At 36.4% G+C, this 20,109-nt stretch overlaps 2 protein-coding genes and 1 pseudogene across 2 annotated transcripts in view; 2 read left to right on the top strand and 1 right to left on the bottom strand.

The window, feature by feature from the left end:
• Nucleotides 1-948: 948 nt before the first annotated feature.
• LOC102800638 (alpha-N-acetylneuraminide alpha-2,8-sialyltransferase-like) lies at nucleotides 949-6,712 on the top strand. The gene is made up of 5 exons (XM_085492775.1): nucleotides 949-1,158; nucleotides 1,676-1,810; nucleotides 4,020-4,241; nucleotides 4,627-5,136; nucleotides 6,373-6,712. The coding sequence occupies exons 2-5, from the start codon at nucleotides 1,701-1,703 to the stop codon at nucleotides 6,641-6,643; spliced, it is 1,113 nt and encodes a 370-aa protein (XP_085348901.1). The 5' UTR covers nucleotides 949-1,158; nucleotides 1,676-1,700; the 3' UTR covers nucleotides 6,644-6,712.
• Nucleotides 6,713-9,912: 3,200 nt separating this feature from the next.
• On the bottom strand, nucleotides 9,913-10,473 carry LOC100377980 (fibrinogen-like protein 1 pseudogene; annotated as a pseudogene).
• Nucleotides 10,474-15,748: 5,275 nt separating this feature from the next.
• The window catches only part of LOC100378128 (uncharacterized), a 118,985-nt gene continuing 114,624 nt past the window's right edge, over nucleotides 15,749-20,109 (top strand). Inside the window, exon 1 of the mRNA XM_085492741.1 lies at nucleotides 15,749-15,874. The gene's annotated coding sequence lies outside the window, so the exon portion shown is untranslated. The remainder of the gene's footprint in view (nucleotides 15,875-20,109) is intronic.

The following is a 20,109-nucleotide window of genomic DNA, read 5'->3' as shown; positions in this document are numbered from 1 at the left end:
GTAGTGAGGCCATGGTTTGTTAGCAGACAACTATCGTGGTGAGACCATGGTTTGTTAGCAGACAACTCTGGTAGTGAGGCCATGGTTTGTTAGCAGACGACTTTCGCGATGAGGCCAGGGTTTGGTAGCAGATACTCTCGAGGTAAGGTCATGATTTGTTATCAGACACTCTCAATGTGAGCTCATAGTTTGTCAGCAGACGACTCTCGCGGTGAGGTGATGGTTGTTAGCAGACGACTCCCGTGGTGAGGTCATGGTTTATTAGCAGACGACTTTCGCGATGAGAAAAGCCATTTTTAAAAGTGTGTCATTATGCTGTTAATGAAGCTGCGTTTATCACACTGATACGGGTAATATCGGGAAAGATGCCTCACAATACAAACGATGCTGAGACAACCACGCTGAAAAATCAATTTTGAAAAGGGATCCCCACAACCCAAACGGAGACAACCACGCTGGTACAGGCAATATTGGAAGAAGTGACCACAGTAGTCACTGACAATATTGGAAATGTTGATCCACTGCAGATGTGTCTTTCGCCATTTCAAAAAAACAATTTTCACTAAATTTCACAATTCTAAAGTTTGGTTATCCTGGAATCACAATTAATAATAAAACAGTTTGCAATACCCTTTCGTTCGTTGCACAAAATTATGATGTGAAATTGTAGTATAAAACCTACAGTTGTGCGAATATGTAATTTCTATTCAACACAGTCTGTTCACTTGGATTAAAAATGGATAATAACATGATAATTCAATTTCCCTTTCAGCTTCGTTTAATTCGCATATGATTGAATAAATGAAATCGAACGAAACTTTGTGACGTTTTCCAGAAAAATAACATTCAAATCATTGAAAAAAAATATTTCAAATCATTGTTATTGCTGAATAACTACATATGATGCTCTTAATAAGCGAGTGGAGGTGAGTAAAGGCATTTTCGTATCTGGGTAACTGAGTAACTGCGCATACTAATTACCGGATATAAATGGAACATACGACGAGTGAAATTAATTCTGAAATTAGACTGGAAATAGACATGGATAACACCGGGACTGTATGAGTTGAATTGCATCCTATGAACCTGAAGAAATACATTTATTCAATATCGAGAGATGACCACGTCCTGTCGTCCACTCAACGTTCTGAGATCTCAGTAAGTGGCAGTCTATATTAATTTTGTGGCGCCTGTCTGTTCTTGTAGATTTACACAATCGCGATAAACACGGGAAAATATTACATACAGACATTTTGTTTGCGAGAGGCTGTGACCTGACGCTTGTTGGTCGCCTAAAAACATACTGAGTTGACCATGTACACGCTGGGTAGAAAATACTAGCTGTGCATTTGTTTTCCTTCACTTCCAGCATTTCCAGCTTTATATTAGGTCATTTGTTGTGGCGTTTCTTCTTCATGTGTTTAAAATATGTTTTATTTGTATATTTATTTTCTGTTATGTTTTAATGCGATTACGTGAATAATTAACATTCAGGTCACCTCGGAAGCAGTCGGAGTTTTACGGAGATAATTTGATATAATAAAAATCACACAACATGACAATATTCGCTCCTGTTAACTTCCATGTTCTAGTATGATACTGATGTCTGGCATTCTGTCCAGAGTTTTTAATGATCAACTCCTTATTAGGTTTCATTGTTTTAATATCATTCCAGGTAACGCTGGTTCTATACCATTGCAATGGTGTTCCCAAGAAAGTATTTCCTTTTCATCGTCATAGCAGGCTGTGTTGGGTACATGATATCATGTGTTCAATGGTTTCGTAGATCAAACAGACAAAATCAAACATGGTAAGTTGGGATATGGAAATACATGGAACTAAAACAAAGGGTGTTTTAATCTTCTTCCTGAGGTTTGTAGTTCCATGGTTTGAATAACAATGATGCAATTTTGGCGACAGCCTGTTCAGATTAGTTTTGTTTTTTCATTGGATTATCGTTTATACCAAAACTGCGACTAGGAATGTTCCATTTTCCATGTCTATACATAGAAACGCGAAAGTGCACATATCCGGGACATACGCATGCGCAATGGATTAACCAGGAGAATACCAGATAAAAACAAAATAATATGCGCGATAGTGTTTTTTTGTTAGTTGCATATCGGTAGTGGAAATACCGATTACATTTTTATAGGTGCAACAAAGAAAACTGTTCCAGTAGTACATATGTCATGTTGAAATTTCTCACCATTGAATATTCCAGAATAAGCTTCAGAACTATAAACTAATTTTTTTAAAGCGGGAGGGTCGTCACCTTCGCACGCGAAAGATTTGAGCCCTAAGCGATGATAACAACACACGCTAAGAACGCAAAAGCTCATGGGTAGACGCTTGTTTGTAAACAATGACACGCTATAGCCATGTGACGCATGCGCAGGTGACGACTCCCCCCGCTTTAAAGACTAGTATATTTCTTATGTGAAGTTACGCGTGTAGCTAATGCTACTGAATTCTTGCTGTGTATTATAATGCAGTGCAGGTTAAACGTCACGACACGTAACGGAAATTACGCCCTTCTACAATTTCTACAAATTTGCAAGATTTACTATTATAGTGATTTAGGTGGTATTTCGGATTTTAACTCGGTTTAATCAAAATGAGTATAGACCTTTATATCAGTAACTTAATTTGTTCGGAAAATTAGAGCCAACAGTCTCATAGATTCAGCAGATTATTTCCATGCAGTGAACCTGTCAGGAATAAGTGTTTATTTGTAGACGCTTACTGTAAACAATCTTGTGTCACCTTTCAACTAAACAAACCTTTTCTTTTAAACTAAATTGTTAACCTTTTTAAATTTTTTCACAACTTGTTCCCTCTTTTCGTAACCAATTCTTAAAGCAGTCCCGTTTATAGACTGCACTTTCCTTCAGAAGATTGGGACAAAACTAGCCAAATATTTTTACTAAAAAAATTGATTCAAATTGCGCCTGTTGGCTTCAAAATTAGGGTTTATTTCAGAGTATTATGCTCATTTTGATTCATAATTAATCCCATTTCATTGTGACTAGTACCAAATGTTTTCTCAAAACAGAAGTATATTGTGAATCGTACCAAATAAATGTTTTCTCAAAACAGAAATACATTGTGACTCGTACCAGATACATATTTACGCAAATAGTACCTCAGTTCATAGATCAACGGCTGTTCTTGTTGTTTCATAACATTGATAATCTGCTCAGTAAAGATTATAGCAACGCATCGCTTTAATTATTTTTTTAAAAATTTAATCAAGTTTTGTGAACTATTTTTGACCTTAGTGAACTGTCAATCAAATTCACGTGATATATTGATCTATTTAGTGTTTGCAAGAATTCAAGCAGCTGTGGAATTAGTAAAATGACTCTAATTAACGGATAATGATGATATTGCTCTAATCACTGTTCAAGGTCGGCCATGTTTTTCGTTGTTTGCTCGTTATTTTGTTCCTCCCCTAAGGCAGAAAGCTCATCAAAAATACTGTTTTTTTATTTTTACATATGTGACATTTGATGTTAAATGGATAAAGAAAATGTTATGAAAACATGAGTTCGGAGAAACTTTACTTTAAGTGTCTTACACAGTGAAAAGTTGATTTTACGATATATTCTCACTGTAGCACGGACATGCATCAGTGTCTCAATATGGTTAGATGACATGCACTGAAAACATATGTTGTGATTCCTGTTGGTGTTGAGAAAAACATATTTTTGGTTTTAAAGACAAAACGTTCTTTTAATTTAGTCCATGGAAACTGTTGTTAAATTTAATTTTCTGCATAATTTGGCGGCAGCCACGCGCAATGTATTATTAAAATCTCTGCATAACTAATTATTTTAGTACTAGCCCAGAGTACGTTGATTATGTTTAACTGAGAAACTTTTTTTCAAAAAGACTGTCATATTAATTTGCAAATTCGATAGCCAATTCATTACACCACAGTAAACTATTTTTTGAAAGATGTCTTTACATCTTTTTATCATTGTGTGGTAATATTTTTACTAAATTATATTTTTCAGGGACATCATTGTGGACTTTGTGCTCCAAATACCGAAACAGACACCCGTTGATACTCGCGTTGTGTCGCATACACCGTCTACAGACTTAGTGCGCCACATACCAACCCCAACAGCCGCTGTCGCATCGAATACACCGGTGGCGACCAAGGCAGATGAGGCAATGAAGACTACATCAAACAAAACACATATAGATTCGTTTAAAAACACTCTAGAAATCCTAAAGTGAGTGTCTAAATATATAATATATGCAAACATTTTAGCGACGCTGGACTAATTCTTTAAATCCGGGCGTGAAAATAAATGCCGCCATATCGGTGAATTCAGTCACTGTGCTACTAACAGTGCAGAAAAAATAATAATCAGTTTTAATGACAAAATCCGCCATTTCCAGTTGGCATCACGAAACTAGCGGTAACATGTGTTCATTTCGTCGTTCTGTTTTAAATATACATATTATATTGGCAACATATTGAAATCGGAAATATCGCCGTGAATAAATTGTTACAGAGTTATAGATTTGGTTCGAACACGAAACTAACCTTAATAACTAACCCCAATAACTCCGAGTGTAACAAGAAATAAATAAAGTGAATTTTATTTTTTACAGAGAACAAATTGCCAAATTAATACCAAGCGAACAAGAGGTACGAATATATACGGAAAATGTTAGTATGACGACCACTGGACATGCGCACACGAGGTACATTATACCTCCAAAACAGACGTGCGCCCTCGTCGGAAACGGTGGCATAATTCTAGACAGTACGTGTGGGGCTGACATCGACTCTAATGATTTCGTTATTCGCTGCAATGAACCAGAAATCAGTGGATTCGAGCGGGATGTGGGAAACAAAACAGACTTGATAATTGTAAATAAGCAAGTGTTACGTCATTTCTATAGTTGGTATAGCAACAATAAAGTGTCAATTCTGGCCAGTGCGCGAGAGACGTCTTGCTTGCTGAACGAATCCATTATCTGTCACCCAACCGGCTTTGTGAGAAAACAAGTCAACGCAAGTATTGCGGACCCCTTAATTCAGTTTTCAAAAAATGGACTTGATATTCCTTTTCTAATGGCCAATGCGGCGCTCCAGGGATCGTCAGGCAATTTTAAAAAGTAAGTTTCTGTAAAACTAAGTTAAGTTACGTTAAAGTAAGTTACGTTAAAACTTATGCGTTCTGCCGTCTATTGAAATTTTCAACTTTCTGGTCGCCTGTGAGGGCGCAAAAACGCGACATTAAAGCTGAGTACCGCTTCTATGTATTTTGTAGTTTTAAAACAGCATAACTGAAGTTCGAAAATAAGAAATATATGACTGGGACGCACTGATGATTGCTTTATCTTGTTGATTTGAACTCGAACCCCTTAAGTTCGTCAATAAGTTATATAATTTATTTCATCATTACGTGACTGTGTGTTGGCATGGCAATGTGTCATGAGGGGTGACTGAAATACTCGGGGGCTAATCTAGGTGTATCACTTTTTATAACGTTTTGTTAATTTAAAAGTTTACGCCAAAGTTTCGAGCAATTTGATGTATTTCCAAAAAACATTTTCAGCAGTGCCGGTGTAATTTTTGTGTGAAAAAGGCAACGTTTTGTTGTCACGTCTGAGTCTAGAGGTAGCAATAGATCATTTTCCATTCACTGCGAGATCCCGCGTTATACGTGAAATCGAACAGGACAAAGGTCATAGCGTCCAACCATCACGTCAGATTCGTATTTACGCGCTTAATAATGTGCTGTACACATTTAATTATGTTCATGAGATATGTCAACGCAACATTACCCTCTGAAAAATTAGCATTTCGACAAATTCAAAATCAAATTGCTTGTGTTTTTTTTTTTTTTTTTTTTTTTTTTTTTTGCGGCAGACGTTCGGTCGACGCCTTTCACGCGAGATCTCGCAGTGAACGATTAACTTTTCTCTTTGTTACTAAAGAAGGACATTCTTCAAGTTTCAACCTAGTTTGACGTTGGTGGCGTGCTCGCAAAAGTCGGCATCACAAAAATAATAAGATGCTTGGGGAATGATAATTTGTGTTACCGGAAATTTTGTGAAGGCAATAGTACATCGTGGATCAATTGTTTCGTCGCGCTAGCAAATGACGTTTTGTTTATACTCTTGTGTTTATGTGTTTATGGGTGACACAGTAAAAGAAATGAAGGTCACTGTATAATGTCCCATGAGACAAGTAATGTCGTATATTTTCCAATTGTTTACGCGGCAAAAGTATTCCTTTATGTCACAAAATGAAATGGGTTTCAATGTCATGTATTGATATCCTACCGTTAGTGTTGAATTATTCTTTAAAAAAATACGTTTGATCATATTTATTACTTATTTCAACAGATTCCTTCCGTTACATGGTCACCCCAGCATGGGCATGAAGGCTATTGTCGCTGCGATGTCGTTCTGTAAACACCTCACCGTGTACGGTTTTTACCCGTATCGATTCGCGCCAGACGGTCACGAAGTGTTCTACCACTACTATGGCAGAGAAGCCAACAAGACGTGCGAAGACGGGGTCCGCGGCAAACATCATTTAAATGAAGAATTCGAATTGATAAGGACTTTGCATGAGAATAATGTTATCAGGCTAGTTCTAGAGAAATGCCAATGAACAAACTTACAACGATACGTTTCCAATTATGTTTCAAAACAATGTCAAATATATACTTTATTAATCTTATTTATATGTGTGTGTTTGTTTATAATCCACTAACTATACAGTGAGCGTCACATGACTGGAAAATACTGAAAAATTAGTAAAATAGAAAGTGTATTATAAATCTGTGGCTAGAAATTCTCAGCTTTTTATGAAATCTTTTGACATCGTTCTTGTAAGTCGCGCCCTCTAGCGACGAATCGCTGCTGTGACGTGAGTGATACCAGAAACGCCATTCACAGTGTCGAAATTATGTTGATCTGTGATCGTCCGTCCGTCTTTTTGAAATTGGCTAAATTCTAGATGAAGAACGAATGCAAAGCCGATCACAGTTGTCCCTTTGAACATTTCTTGCACCAATCTACGCCATGTCGACGTCACAGAAATACTACATCATTATAGGGACTTGTTAAAAAAGTGTATTATTGGTTTACCACTAACAATATTGAGATTCAACTTTATGTATTCATAATGTGTTTGATGTGCCTGAAATATTACCCTCTAAAAGTAGTTTATTTTTTTATTTTTTTTAGTGACGTATTTTTATATTCCAACAACTTATTGTAAACTCTACCCCTGTCATCATGTGGGCCCAAGTTTGAAAGACGCGCGTAAAATCACCAACAATTTGTATAAAAAAGTAAAATTTTTAGTTTGTTTTGTTTTTTTCTAAGTATTATGTGGGATTAAATACGATTACGCGGGTTCACTCCGGGATTTACGTCTTCAGCAGAAGCGCTTTTCATTTCGCTTTGTATAACTGCCAACACGAACCATTAAAATGCATATTTTTTTGAGTTCACACTTTTAAGTTATTCTGTCACATGTCATGCACGAAATTCTGTGAAAAGGCGCTATACTATTTCCAACTTAAAAGGTGTTTCAAAAGCATGTGTGTCCGTGTCGTGTTCGTTTCAGAATTGTCATTTTGTTCTCGTTAAATGTGCATATTGTAATTGCGGCGGGTGCCTTGTATGAATATTCGTGACCTAACTAAGAGCGTGATATATCATACGAACCAATGTCCAACATCGATTTGTTGGAAAACAGTGAGCATTGATTTGGGCGATAGTGGAGCGAATGATTCCAAACTCCTAATCGATTACGTCACAGGACATTCGTGCTCTGTCCATTTTAGTTTGACAAACAAGACCAAAGTTGAAGACCAAGAGGGGACTGGAGCCGTAATATTCTAGTTACATCACTGATCACACTACGCGGTCATTCATGTTTACGTTTCGACTTCGATCAAATATTTTGATGCATGCGTATCTGGAAAGTATTCGGGTCCCACAGACGTTTCGGCTTTTTTCGGAGATCGTCGATACAACAATCGGGAGTATTCGGGAGAAATGTTTCTTGAATGTCTTGTGTTGTACGATATTACGTGATGAAATATGATGTGACGTGATGTGACGTGTTGTGACGCTACGTGACGTGACGAGACGTGACGTGGCGTGATGTGATGTGATAAAATGTGGCGTGACGTGAGAGACGTGATGTGACGTATGTAATGTAATGTAATGCGATGTATCGTAATGTAATGCAATGTAATGTAATGTAATGTAATGTTTCAGCTTTCGTTGGAAAATCAGAAACACTTCACACCAGGGAAGACAAAAGTTCACTTGTTTTTCGTCACAAGAGTGCATATCCCTCGCTCGTACAGAATGAGGTTACTGGTGCAAACCATTTTATATGTACGCAAACACTTACTATATTTTATCACTAAATGTCTTACTACATTAATAAGAATTAGAAATAGTGCAAATAGTTGGCAATATAGTCAGATATCTGTTAAGGATCGGCTTATCGTATTTGCTACCGGAAATACACTGGCTTTATTTCTAAAATTTAACGGAATACAAGAAAATACCAAGGATAATTTTCCCCAATTTTTAGTGTAGAAAACAAGGTAAGAACATTGGAATTTCAAATAGAACAAAATTGGTGACTACAACAAGCTCGAACATAAACATAAGTTTACAATACTGCTCAATCATGTCACGTGGCCAATCTGGCAAAAGTTGAGATGCACTGTTACAATAGTTCTTTTAATTCAGAGCATTCTTATTCTCTAATGCGCGTGTTACCCATGTCTGGGCACTACAAAGTCGGGAAATAACGTTGGCAGAAAACCCCCGTCCACTCCATTGCTTTATTATTCACGGATACTTAAAGGGCGGTGGTCGTCGCGCAGCGCGTGTTCGAATTTCATGTAAATAAACATGTAAATAAATGTATTTACACGCGTTGTATACGTCGCTATAAGTCCCGTATCGAACAGGACGCGTAGCGACGACCACCGCCCTTTAAAGAAAGCATCCATTCACTCAAATGTCAATGTAATGTAATGTAATGTAATGTAATGTAATACACCGTTATACAACTTAACGTAACATAATGTGTGTAATGTGGTGCAATATATGGTAACGACAAACATCTGGAAGTGGATTATAGTATGTGTTATGATACTAATAAGCATAATTATATGAAATATGTAAATTGTACTCCACGACACGAACCTTTCCCTACATAAATAGACACAACAGTGATGACATGTCATTAAGCGGGTAAGGACTTTTTATGCCGTGTGTTACAGAATTAAAAACAAATATTGTATTTATTATAATGCATTACAAAATTTCTTTTAGTAAAGAATTGCGATATTATATACGGAGTGAGTTATAGACATTAAAGTGGGAGGGTCGTCACCTGCACACGCGCGGGATTGAGTTCCAATCGATGATAACAACGATGCTAATAGCGCAAAGTGTCACGGGTAGATGTATGTTTTGTAAACAACGTCACACTATGGCCGTTTGACGCATGCGCAGATGACGCCCACCTGCTTTAAAGCAAAACGAGACAGTAAATCTCACTTTTTCTTTTTCATCATTGGTAATAGCCGTATTTTCAATGTGTTTGTGTAACTAAGTCTAACATACTTTTTAATGTCAAATCCCGAGGGGGGGGGGTACTCCAAGTCAGACCTGGTACCCATGCCGAAGTATAGCTTTTCAAAAAAGCCTCTAAACACGAATTTATTTTTGTTGAGGTAACATGAATTCATGAGAATCCCTTTCTCACTCTTTATTACTATTGTTACATCCGCTACACGCATATACGAGTCAAATAACTAAATAACACCCCTTTTACGCGCTTTTTTTACTTTAGTTTGCGTAGCATATGGGTGTCAACTACTTGGATTTCCGTTCTTCAGGTTAATCATATTTCTGTATTTTCATTATGAATGATTTTAAGGTGTACCAGCTATTCCATGTAGGCCACACTATACCATCCCAGTGTCCTTCCTCCTGTGGATAGTACATAGAGTTCAGATGGCTAAGAGCACATTCCTTGTACCACCATGGACCGCGGTACTCTCTGGCACAATTGCCACCCCAACTGTCATTATCCCTGTCAAAGGTGGTGAATGGTTGGCCATCTAAGGCATTATTGTGCTGAGCCTTCATCCTATCACCAACTGTCCCCGAATATTGTCCCAAATGCAGTGTGTAGTTACTGTTTTCATCTTCAATCCAAAAAGAATCATACTCGGCGTATGTAGTACTACCATCAAATTTTTCCAAATCGATTCTCAACTTGTAAGAAGCTTGGTTTGTCAAACCATAGATCTTGTTATTTCCTATCCAGTGTTCGCCGTTGATATTTCCAAATACCTGCTTTATAATCAGTCCACTTTCTCTCGAAGTCAACAGATCCGTCTTGTCTACGCTGTATGACGGTCCATGCACCAGACTCTGTCGTCTCACAGTACACATCGAATGATTGTAATACTCCAATTGGTTGTACTTGATATATCCCTCTGTAGCCACCGATAGAATCTGGAATTGTGTCACAATTTGAGGAGAAAATACAAATCTGATGAAGAGTTTCTTTTCTTTTGTTGGGACATGGAGCCATGGTTGGGGTTTATGATTTATAAATTTTGTAAATATCCTAAGAAAAACGGAACTTGGAATGATTTTCAAATTGCATCACCCAGTCGTGTGTATCCAGGATTTAAACCCAGTGAAAATTAGTCATTTTACAGTAATCACAAATAAGACCACATCATCCTATGATAGGAGTATAGATATATTATTATTGTAGTTTTTAGTGACCTTGCTGTTGTACTTTCCCAAGTCAGTGTCGAGTCGATAAATAAACACATTTACTTAATCTGAGCATGGAAGGTAGTAACGGAACAGGGAGTTGTAATGAGATTATTACAGCTTCCTGATCTGAGCGTCATAGAATATTGGACGCGCAGCGGAGGTCGATGCGACGACGTACTGTCTGAGTATATACTTTGAGGTATCCTCGTAATAACCTTGTTATTATACATCTTTTCCTTCCTTCTTTGTGTGGAGTCGGGTCAAACCCTAATGGCAGCCATGTTTGTTTTTATTATTAGAATACGCTAACGCACGTAATTATTACATATTTGGAATTCGCATTTCCTTATATGGTAGGATGAAAATACCCTGTCAAATACCGCAAAATTACGGCCCGCTGTAACTAATGGCGTTACGGTGACAGATGTATAATAAATTATGTTAACAGTTACTGCAAACAGTGCAAACCCATTGGCCCATGAGACATACCAACTTGGCATATGCTTGGATGCTTTAGCTTATCATGGTACTTTTCAGTGTGTTTGTTGAATCAGCAGATCCCCGGTAGTTAAACCGAAGTGAAAGTGAATTGTTTTATATACGTACACAGAAGACATAATTTACCGGATTGTTGTCAAAACTGCCATGCAAATAAATTCTTCTGTACTTCCATATACACTGTAGATGGCAACGTAAATATTCTACGAACAATAGGCTGCTCAGGGATGCATATCCAGGCTCCACTTCCTTATGGAGAAGAAATGGAAAAGATACGAGGTCCCTCCAAACGCCCTCTATAGTTAAATTTTCTGTCCCACAATCCTTTGCAAAATTCAATCGGAAGTTTTCTTCCTTATATAATATACCTGGCAACTTAGTAAACATGTTGAGAATGGCTTACAAGCTCTCAACTTTCACCCAGCCGATCAGTGTTCAGTAAAGAAAAAGAAAGCAGTATAGTTAATTTCCTACTGTCATGATGGAACTTGAAATTCGGCAAATGGGTCAACCTTATTCCGATATTTTGTTCGTGCGTCTGTGCCTCTGCCCGTAAGACTGGCGCAAACTATTTCAAGACAGAGTGTATCGGTACAACTGGTTCAAGTGTGCTATAAACAGTTTCGCAGAAACACGCACATCATTTGTTTTCACGATTTGATTCAAAATGATTTACTGATACTTGATTATTTCCACAATCTTTTCTCTGAAATGACTGGCCCGATTTCAATCAAACTAGATATGATGATAAAATGTATTATTATACATCTTTCACCGTAACGCCATAAGTTACAGCGTGCCGTAATTTTGCGGTATTTTACTGGGTATTTTCATCCTACCATATTAAGAAACGCGAATTCCAAATATGGAACGATTACACGCGTAAGCGTCCTCTAATAATAAAAACAAGAAACATGGCTGCCCCAGGGTTTGACCGGACCCACACAAAGTAGTTTGCTGATTCTGTTCTAAACATTTTGGATTTCGGCATTCCGATGGTGTATCCTTGGAAGGAAAAGATGTATAATAATAATTAATGTTATTACGAGTAAACTGCAAAGCATGCACTCAGGCAGTACGCGATCTCATCGATACTCCCGCTTGCATTGTCTTAGTAATACTTTGCATTATTATACATTTCAAGAAGCAGCATATTTAGCTGTTTAAAAATAGGTTGTTATTTACTGCGATAAAATAACACATGTACAATGTTTTATATAGTACACATTCAAGGCCACTGGTAATTATGCTGGTTGTGATGATTTAGTACGTCAACCCTTCAACTATTCATGACGAGGACTATTTTATTCACAATGACCTATTTATTGTATTACCAATAAATTAAAAACATAGGAATTTGTCGATAATTTTCAACTCAATTTGTCAGTACTATTAGTACTTTTGTTTTTTGAATATTGAATATTAATCTTCATTTTTCACAATGTTCTTGAATGGAAAAAATGCTATATCATCAGCGTATACAATAAAGAAGGGACTGTTATATTCCCTAGTATTAGGTATTCAGTTGTATTTTTATAAGAAAAAAAAAAGTTAAATATAGTTGGGGACAATGGGCATGCTTGTCGTATCTTACTCACAAAATGGTCAGTGTAGCTTTCAAATAGTTTCACAGATTATTTCAAATTGTTGTACTTACTCATGATTACCTTAATAAACTTGTCAGTCACACCAGGTTAATATGAACCCTCCTTACATACTGTATCAAACGCTTCTCTTAAATCTACAAAGCACATGTAAAGTGAGTGGGATTTGTATTTTTCATAATTTTCTAAGGTTTGATTTGAAAATAAATACATGGTCAGATATTCTATTGTTTTTTTTTTCTAAAGCTTATTTGGTATATCATATACACGAAAAAAGGTATTCATAATAATGGTAAAATGTTTCCCTGGGCTACTCGAAATATTGATTAATTCCCTTGTAATTAGCTGGATCTGTCAATATACCATTTGAACCATGCTGGTGCTGATATACCCCATAATGTTGTTGAAAATCATAATTAAATTGAAGTATTATGAAATCAATACTATTTTTAATCATTGCATTTGAAGTTCTGTTTTAATGCTTCTTTTATTTTTTTCGGTAATAATGTATCTCTTATAGATGACACATCGGAGTTGTTCATATAGGTGATTGTCCGTCGCCCGTCCGCCGTCTATCAACAATTGCATTTTCGACTTCTTCTTGAAAACTACCAGCTCTATTGCGTTGATACTTAGCATATAGTTACATTTGGTGGATCTTTTTGTCAGAATGCTCTACTTCATTTTGCGCCGATATCATCAACTCTCTATTTTTTGCAAACATTTTTGTCATTTTTGATAAAAAATGATATTTTTGATTTTTTCTTGAATCCTACCAGCCCGACTGCTTTGATATTTGAGGTGTACATAATTTTTTGTGAACAATTTTTTTGATGAAGTTAAGTTGACATGTTCTTAAAAGACAGAACCAAACTACTTGTTTGTGGGTTAACCGCGTTTTGTCATATGGGTGTGCATTACTTGACTTTATAGCTACTGCAATGTTCTTGTAGGACAGCGGAGCTACTTCGTTCGCCAGGTAGCTTATTATGATTTCCCTTATAGATCTACCGCTGTATGTATGTACTAACGTTGACTCCACTCATACTACCAGTGTTGGGTGTCTTTCTATCATCGAAGACAGTCTTAATTTATATCTAAAAAGTAATTATAATTGATATAATAATAATAGAATGGCAATTAATTGTAAAACAAAAGCATAGGCAAGAATTAGATTGCAAGTTTAGCGCAAGTGTAATTGTAGACGAAAACCTTACGTGGAAACCTCACTGTTATACAGTGATTAAACAGGTTAATAGTAATATTGCGCTGTTTCGAACTTGAAGATAAAAGCGTTCCTACCAATGTCTATTATTCTATAATACTAGTAGTCACGTTTTAACACATTGCCTGACACAGTTTCTTACAAAAATGTATCTCTGATTTATAAATTGTTAAATAGTACTGTGTCGCCACATATGGGTAATTTGTATTTTTTATTCGTAATTTCTCACATTTACAAGATCGTAACAAGATGAAATTACCCGGAAATTATCATTACGAGTTCCTTTAAAGGGCGGCAGTCGTCGCGCCGCGTCCTGTTCGATATGAGACTCATAGTGACGTATACAACGAGTGTAAAATACATTGTTTATTTACGTGAAATTCGAACACGCGCTGGGCGACGACCACCGCGCTTTAACCAGTAAGGATTTTTATCGTGAAAGTTCAGTGGTTGTCAGTGCTAAATACAGGAATAGAATTAAGTCAATTAGACGAGCAAGTAACTTTTTAAAAAGACATACCTCAAGGATTTTTGGAACGTCGCAGTGTAAATTGTCTTGTCTCTTATATTTTTTATTATTATTGTATTTTACTAACTATATTTTAAAGTAATTGAGAGCCCCGAGGAGATAGGCTTCTATATTGAGGATTCTATAATAATAAATTATACTACTATACCACAGTTGTCACTGTACAAGCCGTTCGCAATATAAATATGTTTATTTTGTTTATAGCAACAGAATTCTTTTGAGACATGCGACATTTTCGTCAAAAATAATTTGCAATCATGAGTTATTAAAAACAGTATTACATGTACATTGTTATTAGTTTAATCCGTAAAAATGATTGCTAAAAAGAAACACATCTTGCTCGTATTTGTCAGATCCTGTCCTGTTACAAGAGAGTGTGCTATTATGAATACCAGTATGTAATGATCAATATTACCGGTACTATGTGATATGCCGCTAGAAATGATATCATTTTCTGATCAGTACTTTTACCAAATTTATTGATTTTTCTCGATTCCTGAGATTAGTAAAGATGTCACGTGTCACCAATGAAATGAATTCAAAATATCGCTGAACAAGAAATTAGCATAATCCAGTATGATGATGGAGAAATTGTTGAGCAAACTTGCGTGGTGACGATTCACTAGAAAATAAAAAAAATTCCACTGTACCATTGTATGTCTACTCCGTGCCATGGACTTTTTCACTCGGAGCAATGTCACGACAATAGTGTATTGACCTCAAAACTAAAATTGAAGGCCTTCGGCATACAATTTAAATAACAAAAGCGTGAATGTCGCTACAAAGCTCTAAGACTATCTCAACTAGTAATAGGTATGGTTGGGTATTGACTGAGAGGGTTATTGAGATTTGCGACAGTTGCCTGGCACACCGAAGTACTGGTGGAATAATCGATAACTTTCAACGTAACTGTTCATAGCCTACATTAATGAGATAACATCCATTGAGTTTTAAACGTCCCACCAGTGGCTTTAAATCGACGATCTGTAACGTTACTGCCAATGTAATATAGAGGTATATTTGTGCCGTGAAGAATTACAATACATTTATTTACTTTTGTCGGCCCCTCTATTATCAATATGCAAAGCTACAGTACATATGGGTGCGCTTGTCCTTCGACAGTAACTCCTTGGGCGTGAGTGAGTCTAAACTTCGGTACCACACCACCTAGTGAAATCAACTACTGATCGGATCTAGTATTTTTCAAAGGTAGGACGTTTATATTGACTTGTGCCGTTTCATACACACCAAATTAATTCCCATAAGACAATGCGACTACGTGAACTCTCAATATTATGCATGAAAGTCGTGTGTGCTACTGGAAAGGGTAAGCCCCGATGTCAGTAGTGCTGTATATACGGGACTCTCCCTTTGGCGCCGACGTGATCATATCGCAGCCCCGGGTCACAGATCTTGTTTCACCTGTAGGTTTCATTTGCTCTGACATTTTTATTAGTTGGTTCACAATCTGTGGTTGGTAAAAAACATTGAGGGTATACAGACACACATACGTTACGTTACGTAACTCAGTCGGTCGTTCGGTCCCTGTGTGGTCATCCACAATCCGCACAAGTATGGCTTGATGTTGCGTAATACTATACCAACTCTCCGTCCCGTACGTCTGGTCGTGATACAAACATAGTCACGTATATGTCGATTACATTAGTCTATATACACCACAATCGTCAGTGTATCCGAAATCACAGGACTGTGCCGAAATATTCGCCCTGTTGTCGCCAGACCAGTGATGGAGGGAATGTGGTCTTGTGCGTTTCCCTAGACTAATAACGTCCACAAGAATATCCATTAGGCATGAATACTTCAACCGTAGACCTGAGCGATATTTCTAAGGTTATTGATTTTAACCTTAGTCTACTGAGAATTTTTTTTTTACCTAGCAGTTGATTATGATAAGTAATATGACTGGCATGATTTCTATTTGTACACGGGAATTTTATTTCAATAACATTGTCACCAGCATCTTAGGATTTATTCACGGGACGTGTTCTGTCGCAGAGCACATACTCGTAGTGTTCTGAGACCCTGTGTATAGGATGAACTGTGGTAGGGCATGGATCTCCATGTGTAGAGGGAACAACAATCAATACAATATAAATGAAACAAGTTTGTACAGGAGTGCCTGTGCTTCCCAGAATAGTTACCCTCCTTAATTTCACGTCATTTTCATTAGGTCTAGCTTGCTGATTAGTTACTAGTAGCAAACTTCGTGTTTAATTATGTTTACATTAAAGTCATTCAAACTTGATGGACGATGGAGTCAGTTCCATTCGAGTCTTCGTGTGTGAATTTCCTCGATTTGTTTTGTTTACGGTAGATAAAAGTGTGAGGAACAGGTGAATTCGGTGGGAAAATATAGTCAAGTGAAAATAATTGCATTTAAATAATTGAAAAGCCATCGCATAACATAACCGGTTCGTGAAATTCTTTAAAATGGCAATATACAAAACAGGACTATTATTACAACGGTATAAAGCATTGAGCTCCCTTACATGACATTTTTGAGGTCAAGTTTATCCAAGGGTGTGTTCATTGTGTGTAAGTTTGACCATTGAGGTATTATACCCCTATGGTTTGACAGAGAATCAATGAAACGAAAATGAAAAATTCTTTCTAGTAGTATCCATGCATACTATACGAGGAGGGGGGTCGGTCACGGGGTGAAACAAAATAACTGTTTATTTAATATGTATTTCTAACTCATTTTTGGGCATGTTTATTTTTTTCATTCTAGTGGATGTTTTGTTTTCTGTTTGTTTTTGTCATGGAATGACATCCATGCTTTATTGTACTTTGATCTCGCAGTATGTCCATTTTTAGGATACAACTTCAATGAAGACTACTACATGTATTAATATTATATGCCGTGACTTATGTGGACGTGTTTCCTACTTAGGTTGTTTGTGCATTTTCCAAATGAAATGTATTAATTTGTGAATGCGAGCTAGATCCATAGAAAGTGTCAATGCACGTACACTGGAACCGCCGACATGGGAATTTCTCAACACCGTGTATTGTACTATTTTGGAGACGTAAAACGTAGCGACAAAACAACTTACAAAAAGTACGAGTATTGTTGTCACGTACATGTCACAGTCCTTTTATACCGCACAAACCCTTTTGTAATCGATTTCACCAGAACGCCACTGCGAGACTTTCTCAAGCGTAGGTACAAATACTGAAAATACATTATGATAATATTTCAGTATTAGTTGTAATTATATAACAAGTACGACAAAAATACTAGGTTTACAGACAAAAGAAATAGATCATATGAAAAACAGAGCTTTTTTGCATCACTTTTAAAACTGAATGCTGATAAATTAAAAATACTTAGTCTAGACAAATTAGTGTTAAATAGATATGGTAAACGATTAAAAAGTGAGTTTTGTTCAAAGGTAACTCTTCCACCACGAGATTCATGAAACGTTCGTATCTGTCTAGTTGTTCGTTCAGCTATATGAAAGATAAACATTGGTTCATAGTCGAAATATGAATTTACCGTTTTCAAAAAAACATAACAAATAAAAATAGTTACGCCTGTCAACTAAAAAAGGTAGATTAAATTTACCGCATAAGTCAACATGATTAAAATCATAAATAACAACCTTTTTACATTTAAAAAAAAGTATTTTAAAATGTTCTGAATTCACTTTGCCATACGATTCATTACGAGAGAAGTGTGTTTCAGCTTGGTTCTCAAAAAGCTACCTACACTGTCTAGCAATGTATGCAGCCCATTTTCCAAAACGATTTAACATGCCTAGTAACCTTCTGGTTTGTGATACAATTGAGTTTACGATTTTTATATTTCGGTGACATGAGGGAGTTTTATAGTTGGACAACGACATCAGCAACATGGCCGCCAATACTCTTACCCAATATACATGGTTACAGAGCGAGCATTTGATGTACGATCTCTCGCGTTGACATCGATTGTGACGTGACTAACTTTTACCGAATTACTAAAACAAAAAAAAAAGATTTTATACAGTATTTTCAAAAAGTTTACTATTGTCAGCCCTCTATTATCAATATGCAAAGCTACAGTACATGTAGGTGCGCTGGTTTCTGAGTATTTGTTGGAATTATTCAGGATGCCCTTTCCCAATTGTTTAAATAGTCCACCAAAGAGCGACGCGCCCGATGGCTGTGTCAATAACGAGAATCCATACATTGAAAGCAAATCATGTGTGCTATGAATTAAAATGTCACCTGTCATTTTATTGATATATTCGTTACTGAGATATGGTCACCGAGCAGTTATATATATCACGATGTATGGGAACACGAAGATTTATTTGTTTATGTTTAATTGTTATTAATTTATTTACAATACAGCTGTAACTAAGCTGTGAAAGAAGAAAACAAACAGCTTTCACGATCGAATACTGTGAGTCGTTCAACATAACATAAAATGCAATTTATGTTTATGTTTATTGAAACACTTAAAATTCCTCGGAATGAATTAAAATGGTTACACTAACTACTACATGTAGAACACAAAAAATACTATCTAAAGCACCACAATGATTAAAACTACAATTTAAAAAAAAAATGGTGATAATAATGATGCAATTTATTATTTTTTCTATATAACTGATATGATTCCAATTATACATATGTTTGTTGTGGTGGTACCGTTCGTTTATACCACTACCTCCTTTTCATTATACTTGTATCAAGTAACGGAATTAACATTCTGTGGGCGGAAATAAAGACTAAATAATGTTACACAATTTTATAATATTAATTGCAAAAGTACACATATTTAATAACTGGAAACGCCATAAGATTCTATTGAGCCCCCCCACCCAATATTGTTTTTTTAAAACCAATAATCCTGAGATGATTAAATGAAACAAGTTTGCGCAGGAGTGCCTGTAATTCCCAGGATAGTTATCCTCCTTAATTTCACGTCATTTTCATTCGGTCTAGCTTGCTGATTAGTTACTAGTAGCAAACTCCGTGTTTAATGATGTTTACAGGAAAGTCATCCAAACCTGAGCCAGTTCCATTCGAGTCTCATTACAATCGCGTGTGAATTTTTTTATATTTACGGTAGGTAATATATTTTAGGTGGGATTATGGGAGCTACACTTAGTTTTTTATTTGGTCTACTAGTGTATGAAAGTCTTCGACTGACTCAATTATTTCGTAGATTTTAGTTTATAACGTTTAAAGATGAACGCACGTTTCTATAATGAGGTTTCGTCCAGCGAAAACACCACTTTGGAATACAACTTGACCAATTCAAATAACGTAGAAAGTGAAAACTAGAGTGACTGGGGAATAAAGGTTGGTTTTAAATATGAAATATCATGGAATCTGGATGAAATAATGAAAGGAAATTGAACTGGTATGAAAGGGCAGTAAATGTAGCCAGAATGCAAGGTCAGAATCAGGGGGTCAAAATACGTCACAAT

The sequence above is a fragment of the Saccoglossus kowalevskii genome, chromosome 18, assembly GCF_978046115.1.
Source record: "Saccoglossus kowalevskii chromosome 18, keSacKowa6.1, whole genome shotgun sequence".
NCBI classification, from domain to species: Eukaryota; Metazoa; Hemichordata; class Enteropneusta; family Harrimaniidae; genus Saccoglossus; species Saccoglossus kowalevskii.
Note: the sequence above shows the minus strand (reverse complement) of the source record. Positions and strands in the feature narration are given on the sequence as shown.